This window comes from Trachemys scripta, chromosome 18 (genome assembly GCF_013100865.1).
Source record: "Trachemys scripta elegans isolate TJP31775 chromosome 18, CAS_Tse_1.0, whole genome shotgun sequence".
Lineage (NCBI taxonomy): Eukaryota > Metazoa > Chordata > Testudines > Emydidae > Trachemys > Trachemys scripta.
Window position 1 is genome coordinate 12,749,127 of NC_048315.1, and position 7,664 is coordinate 12,756,790.

General features: G+C 46.3%; 1 protein-coding gene, 1 long non-coding RNA gene and 1 other non-coding gene across 4 annotated transcripts in view; 1 reads left to right on the forward strand and 2 right to left on the reverse strand.

Annotated features, from left to right (window-relative positions):
* The window catches only part of CRCP (CGRP receptor component), a 45,287-nt gene extending 43,397 nt beyond the window's left edge, over nt 1–1,890 (reverse strand). The window contains exon 1 of one of the 2 annotated variants that reach the window (XM_034752609.1): nt 1,820–1,890. In XM_034752609.1, the coding sequence (XP_034608500.1) occupies nt 1,820–1,821 (2 nt within the window). In that variant the 5' untranslated portion in view covers nt 1,822–1,890. Of the gene's footprint in view, nt 1–1,540; nt 1,685–1,819 lie in introns of those variants that run through there. The other variant, XM_034752608.1, reaches the window with a different exon arrangement.
* Nucleotides 1,812–5,857, forward strand: LOC117867509. The gene is made up of 3 exons (XR_004643423.1): nt 1,812–1,889; nt 3,625–4,775; nt 5,598–5,857. It is a non-coding gene; the product is annotated as an uncharacterized LOC117867509 (long non-coding RNA).
* On the reverse strand, nt 1,817–1,887 carry TRNAG-GCC. Its single transcript has one exon. It is a non-coding gene; the product is annotated as a tRNA-Gly (tRNA).
* Nucleotides 5,858–7,664: the final 1,807 nt, after the last annotated feature.

Consider the following 7,664-nt stretch of genomic DNA (forward strand, 5'->3'; position numbering starts at 1 on the left):
CTGTAGTAACTTTCTGGTTTGTTTGTTTTGATTTTTAATTTTGTTTCATGTTTTTGTTTATTTTTGTTTGTTTGCCTTAATTGCTTTGAAGGTTTGTAGGCTAGGCAAGAATTTGACTTGCCTCTTGTGTTTCGAATTGTAGGTACATGCAGATTATGTTTCTATCCTCTCTGTGCCAGTCTGCTCCATTCTTGCAAGCAGGCATAAAGGTCCCCAAGGAGCCTCAAAAGCAAGATTTGGATTTGACTTTATGGCAAGAACAGAGAAAGGAGATGGGGAGAATATTATGTCCATGCACGTCTGACTAGAAAGGATGGTTTTATTAGAGGGTTAAAACTATTTGCATGGTGTTTTACTCAAATAGATGTTTCAGCAATATTTTTCCAGCAAACAAAAATGCAGTTTCTCATTAGAAAACTGTTAACAAACTGTCCAAGAGCACTGGCCTAATCTGGAGTATCAATACCTAAATAATTACAGTTTTTAACATATTCAAAGTATTTTGCCTCCTTGCCTCCCCAATGTTCCTCTTAAATTTACACAGGGAGAAAGTGAGATGATTATTAGATTTGGGGTGCAACAAAGCACTGCACTACGCCCACCATGCAAAGCTACTACCCTTCGTATATTTCATGGGTCCACATAGTACTTTGCAGCCATGTCCTGCATCCCACCTCAATTCTGCATCAGTGCAGGATGATACTACATAGCACCGATGAGGTCAGAAGACAATTATTCTGATGTGGTATCGTGATGGGAAGCACTAGATGTCAAGGTTCAGCCTTGGCAGAGTACAGACCCCTGTGATTTTGGGACACAACACTGTCAAAGTGCAAACACCACCACCCTCTGCAGCCCTGACCTTGGCCACGGCAGCAGCTGGCAAATGGGTGAGGGGGAACCCTCACTCCCACAGGTTTATGGGGCAATTTCACCTCACCTCAGCAGCCCTGTGGGGTCAGGATCTCACCTCCTACACAAAATTCTCAGTCAGCCCCAACGGAAAGGGAAGCCCCCGGAAAACACCTCACGCACCATGCTCAGCTCCCTGTTCAGACAGATCCCAAACAACGGGGGTGGGGGGGGGTCCCCTTATCCTTTAAAGTCCACATCCCACTCCTGCAGCCAGACCCCGCCCCAAGAGGAGCTCCCCTGTAGCCGAACCCGCCCAGAGGGGATCCCCTCCCCCAGCTCCCCTCGCATCCAGACCCCCCCACAATTGGGGCTCCCCTCCGCAGCTCCCTCTCCAGCCAGACCCCCCACCCCCAGGAGAGGGTCCCCTTTCGGTGGGTGCTCGGCCGGCGGGGGGAGGGAGAGGCTCCCTCAGCTCCCCCTCCAGCCAGACCCCCCCCCAAGAGGGGCTCCCCTCCCCCTCCAGCCAGACCCCCCCAAGAGGGGCTCCCCCAGCTCCCCCTCCAGCCAGACCCCCAGGGGGGTCCCCTTTCGGTGGGCGCTCGGCCGGCGGGGGGAGGGAGGGGGTCCCTCAGCCGGGCGCACGCGGCGCCCGGGAGCGGCCTACACGCGCGCCGAGGCTCCTTACACTTCCATCTCGTCCACCCGCCGCCTCCTGCCCGCCGGCGGAGCCGCACGCCGAGGCCGCCCCCGCCCCTAGAGCTCTAGGCCCCGCGGAGCCGCGCACTGGGGCCTCCTGGCGGAGCTCGGCGCTGGGGCCGCCCGACTCAGAGCGCGCAGCCCTGGGGCCCTTCAACTGTTGTGGTCCTCGGCGGGGGCCCATCCCCATCGCCTGAGAGACCCGCAGAGGCAAAAGAACTGAATCCAAGTTACTCTGGGGAAAGCAGGGGCAAAAAGCGATACTTGCATTGGCCGGGAATCGAACCCGGGCCTCCCGCGTGGCAGGCGAGAATTCTACCACTGAACCACCAATGCAGGTGATAACAAAAACATTCACTACCCTCTACTTAACGTAAAAGAGATTGACTGAGTCTCTGGTTTTTATTTTCTATATACACTGAACAAAATGTGTCCAATATATAGAAGCCTTTCACAAATGCCCTGAAAATTCACTCACCTATCTTCAAAATATACTTGTCCCCCCTTTATCCTGACAATACTTTTTTGGGGAGGAGGATGTGAGAGGGAAGAATATTCCACTTGCCTATTAAAAAATTAATTAGTCACTGTGGATAGAAAACTCAGTACATATAGAAGCCTTGCAAAAATGTCCTGGAATTTCATTAGCTCTGGTTCCAAAACTCTTGGCTACCCTTTACCAGGATAATAATGGTGGGGAAAAACATATCTCACTTGTCCATCAAATCAAAAAATTATTGACTATGTGCAAGCAGAATTTTGCTAGTTCTGCAACAGATATATAAAACCTCTTCCCATTCCCACCCAGCCACTTCTATGTGTATTTCATCATCCAGTCATAAGCACTCTCAATCCTCTTTTCTCCCCTCCCTCCTCTTGCACCCCTTTGTATATATATTGTATTATATTTTGTATGGTCTTCTTTAATCCCAGAGAAAACTAGATCCACTCTGCTGAGTAGATACAGTTGAAAATCCCATTGGCTAGGGCAGGCAAAATTCTGCCTGGGCCACTGGCTGTGAGGCAGGAGTAGATGAATACAAGGAACAGTTTCTTCTGTTATTGATCTGCCATTCAAGAATCTATGTATAAACAGTACAGCAATGATTCCTCCAACAACAGGCACAAAGTGCTTGTTTCAGGGAATTCACAGTCTTGCACGGACTCAAACTCATAAGGATAAGATTTACCCATGGGCATTTTTAGTAAAAGTCATGGACAGGTCAGGGGCAGTAAACAAAAATTCACGGCCATCTGACCTGTCCATGACTTCTCCTATATAGCCCTCACTAAATCTTTGGTGTTTTGGGGGGTTCCGGGTGTGCAGCTGCTGCTCTGGAGCGGGGGTCTCTGCTGGTGTGCCTGTTGGGGGGGCCTCCGGGGTGCCCACTGGTGTGCCTGCTGGAGGGAGGGCTGGCACAGCAGGGGATGGCCCTGCTGGCCTGGGATCATGGCAGCCGCCACTGCTTGGGACCGCCGCTGCTGCTGGTGGGGGACAGCCCTGCCAGGTTAGGACTGATACACTGCTGCTGGCGGGGGGTGGCCCAGGACCGCCGCTGTTGTGGGGGCAGTGCAGCTGACCCAGGGGCCACCTGAGGGCCACCTCTGCTCCAGCGGCCCTGAGGTCAGTCGTACTTGCCAGTTGCAGAAGACACAGAGGTCCCAGGAAGTCACGGAATCCATGACAGACTCGCAGCCTTACTCATAAGCCACTGTGAGTAAATTTAGCACCCAACTTGTTCTCCAGCATCAGGACCTGAAAAGAGGCAACTCCACGTGCCCCCCTGGCTTAGGGCCTTGCTCTTAGGTGGGATGCTGCACACTATCAGGCCACCTCTGCCAACCCTTAATGATCTAGACAGGCGACCCAACATGCAGTGTCGTGTCTTAAGAACAGTCAGCCTTTTATCAGTGCAAAGGACTGAAATATGAATGGATCTCAGGAGCCTGGATCAATAGACTAGATATCAAGTTAGCATTGCTATTCTTTTTCAGTGTGGCATGCAGGGTAGTTGTAGCCGAGCTGGTCCCGGGATATAGAGACAACTCACCCACTTTGTCATTCTTTTTCAGGTCCAGATTCCGTAATCCTGAAGTAATAATACCGAACAGGCAGAGAGATGCCCTGTAACTTCTCTGTTGGTTGGAGCAAGTCTCCAGATTGCTGCCTGCGATCCTACGTGTGCATCTGCTCTCAGTTTGATGAAGGGGAAGAAGAAAGTTATGTTTCTTTTGGGAATACAGTGCTTCCAGATTGTATTCATTTTTCAAAGTTTTTTCAACTGATCTGTTCACCTCTGCCTCCACCTTCCCTATAATACCATTAGATTTGGGATTCAACATCCTCAGCATATTAATTTTTCCTCATGGCATCTCGTTTTTATCTCTCTCTGGAATTCCATTTTATTCCTAATCATCTGCATTTTCGGTTTCCTTCCAAGGCTTTGCTGATGGACCCTTTAGGGACTACACCCTATCCCAGTTTCTTTTTGTTTTAGTTGCTGAGTCTAGGAGCTCATGCATTACCAAAATTGCCACTATGGGTCTTGCAAACAACTTTTCAGGAGAGGCGACAAAAGCAGTAATTAGCTCGGTGTTTCTAAATGCTACATTTAGATTGGACTAGGGGTATGAGATACACAGAATAGAACATCCATAGAGAACACAGATGTGGGGTTTTCGAAATGTGCTCAGCGTGTCAACATTCTAAGCATAGGATTTTGATTGTTACTGCTAAGCCTCGGTGAGAGAGGGGCCTTGGTATTAACTATTGAAAGCAGGGGGCCTTGTAACTGCTATTGAAAGCAGATCTGCAGTGTTTGTAGTCTTTGTTATGAAAGATGTTTAGCATAGTTAGCATTTTGCTGATCACCCTATAGTGTCTTTTTGGCATTCAAAATTAATTAAACCTTTTTTTTTTAAACAAAAATGTCAACTCTGCCACACCACTCCAGCTGACAGTGCATTTGACTAGCGCTTTCAGTCCCTATCACGGATGTACCTTTAGTTTTGTTTAAAGCAAAGTCACTGTTAAAAAAGAACCTTTTGAAGAATCTGAAAGGGAGCACTTTTTTTCACCTCTGCTCTGCATCGTGAATTAAGAAGCTTCTACAATTAGGCCTATTATTATTATAGCATATTTCTGGAAACCACTCGAAACACTGACGGGAGTTGAACACCACCAGAAAAACACGCCTCAAGGAAAAAACGATAGTTCAGAAATAGTAAGTTTGTGACCTTAATTTACAAAAGCAAGCACAGTTAAGGTTCAAATGTCTAGTACCTAGGGGCAATGAAATGCAGTGAAATAAAATTAAACATGTCCATGCTCAGCTGCTGCACGTGCAAAATGCACTTTCAGGGCTGCCCAAGTACATCAATTTGGAAGAGCGTGTAGCAGGAAACATCAGTAAAGGGGTGATGCTCCACTCTCTGTCCCCAGCGGGGGACGCAGTGCTATGCTCTGACATTGCCATTCCATCAGGGCCAAAGAAGTAGCTTGCATCTAATTAAATTAATTAAGTACCTTGTATTTAATTGTTTTTAATGCTTCTGTGTCACTTGAGCATGTACAGGTCTGTCTCATCTTACGCTGGGGTTACGTTCCGCAGTCAGCGCCTAAAGCGAAAATCGCGTATAGTCAAAGTTACATTGAGTGTAATGATGGGCGGAATTGCCCGCACTACAGAAACAGTATTTAAACTGTTATTTTTCTCTTTTGTTGTTGTTGGTTTTTTTTGTTTGTTTTTACCGACCGCATAAAGCTGAAATTGCACATGTTAAATGTGCCTAAGATGTGACAGACCTGTAAAAGATTGAAAGAATAAAACAGAAAGCGAAAGAAAATAAAAAAGAGAATGAAAAAAATAACTGAGATCTGAGTGTCTGATCAGGCCTGTTTTGCCTGTTTTGTCCTATTTCACCACTGCCCCCTGCAGTGCTTTACTTCCTCGCTCAAAAGCACTCCACAGAAGTCCTTGCTCATTGCCTGTCCCAATCCCTGAGACTTCTGTTTTGACCTCCAGTTTCATTTCTGTTTTCTGCAGTTTCCTTGTTGCTCATCACTGTAAAAAGGACTGATTTTGAGCTGCCTTATCCAGAAAAAGTAGGACAGAGGATTAATCACCGCCTAGAGACAGGCAAGTATATGAATATAATAAACCAGAAAAAACATCACTGCTACAGGTACCTGGACACCAGTGATGGATGCCATGTAAATGCTTTTGAAGATGAGATAAATAAGAAAGATATTGTTTGATAACACCCACCAAAGGCACTTTACTTGCAAAAGTAAATCACCTGGGTTTTGTGCTGAGGCATGTAGGAGAAAAAAGAACATAAAATAAATTCAGTTAGAATGCGGACAGGGATAATACTCAAGTGATTTACAATTTGGCCTCAGTCCTGACCCAACTGAAGTCAATGGAGTTTTGGTATTGACTTAAGTGGGAGCAGGTCCAGTCACTTGATAACTCATGGAAAATATCTAGTAATAAGTCAATGGATAACCAGTATCTGGTTGTCATATATGGGGTGTGATCACCAGTCTGCCTTTCACATTGGGAAAGTCCATTCCCACATCATCTTCCTCCAGGGAGACACTATCCTTGCAAGGGTTGTATAGATTCTACATAGCCAGTGTTGGGGCAGTGCAACATGCCTTCTTTACATGCCTCATTTTGTCATAAGGAAACTGTGCACTGGTTGTTTGGCCAACACAACAGCAGCCCCCCACCCCCAGGCCCAACATAAGGAAAACAGCTCCCCAGAGTGAGAGCAGGAGGAGAGGAGAGGGGGAAAGGAGAGAATTGGAAAAGAGGAGTAAATAGTGGGATTGAAACAAGAGGGGATGAATGGAAGAAGAGGCCAGACAACAGGAAAGGACCAATAAAGGAAAGAGAGATCCCAAATGTGCACAGAGGAAATGGAAAGAAGAAAGAACAAAATAACAAGGAAATAGATGAGAAAAAAATAATCTAAATAATCTGCTGGGGATTTGATGGCTAATTCCCTAAGGATTAATTTGCACCATTTCTAGAGTCTCTCCAATGTCTTGACACTGCAGATTGAGATGAATATTGCATTGTAATGTAACTAACAAATAATGCAAATCATAAAAAAGTCTCAAGTAAAAGATTAAAAGAATGAAACAGAAAGCAAAAGAAACAGAATGAAAAAAAAAAGAGAACACGTTTGACTGTCTGGAGAGGGAAGGAGGAGAAAGCACCCCCCTTGGCTGCTGCATTATTTAATATTTAAAGCCAAACAATAGATTATTTTGGGGGGGAGGGTGATTTCCTTGGCTTCCCACTACTCTGAAATGAGTGACTGAAGTCCTCAACCTCAGTTTTGAAAATGCACACCGCTAAGCAACATGTAAAAGTTGGCATCCAGGATGCCACTACATATTTATAGTCCATGCCAGAAGCAGCACTGGTATTTCAACTTGCACAGTTTAGCATCCAAGGACCATTCCGTTGTGCCTCAGCCTGCCTAAAAAAAAGTCAAAAGGCTAAAATGAGCCACTCATCAAGAATAATTCCAGGTAATCATCAGGACTTGGAACCTTATAAACTATTCCTGCAATATCCACAGCAAATGGGATTAATGGAATTGTAGACGCAGAGATGGAAAAGACCTATTAAATTCCATAGCAATCCCGCCATCCTTGTCAGACCAATAGACAGAACAGACTGTTCCGGACTGATCCCTACTCATAACAGATAGAGAATTGAATGCAGTTTGCATGGGTACGTCTCCAGCTGGTGCAATCTTTTTTGGAATGCAGAAGATTTTAAACGACTACTAAATAATGAGCTGAGATTTCAAAGGTCTGTCACGGAAATAAGCAGTGGTATTGTAACCCGGGGTGGTTCCAAGAGAGTACAGAGACAAGGTGGGTGAGGTAAGTGTCACTTATCAGACCAATTTCTGTGTTGCTCCCCGGAAGGAATCATGTGCCTTACAATTAACCCCCTGGGAGGGTGTTTGCCCCAACATACACAATGCGGGAGTCTCTCCCCTGTACCCCATAGCGCCCCCCCCCAAGTAGTCTCCCCACAAATGAGATAGACTTGGGGTGAGCACCGATTTCACCCCCTCTGCACAGCTCT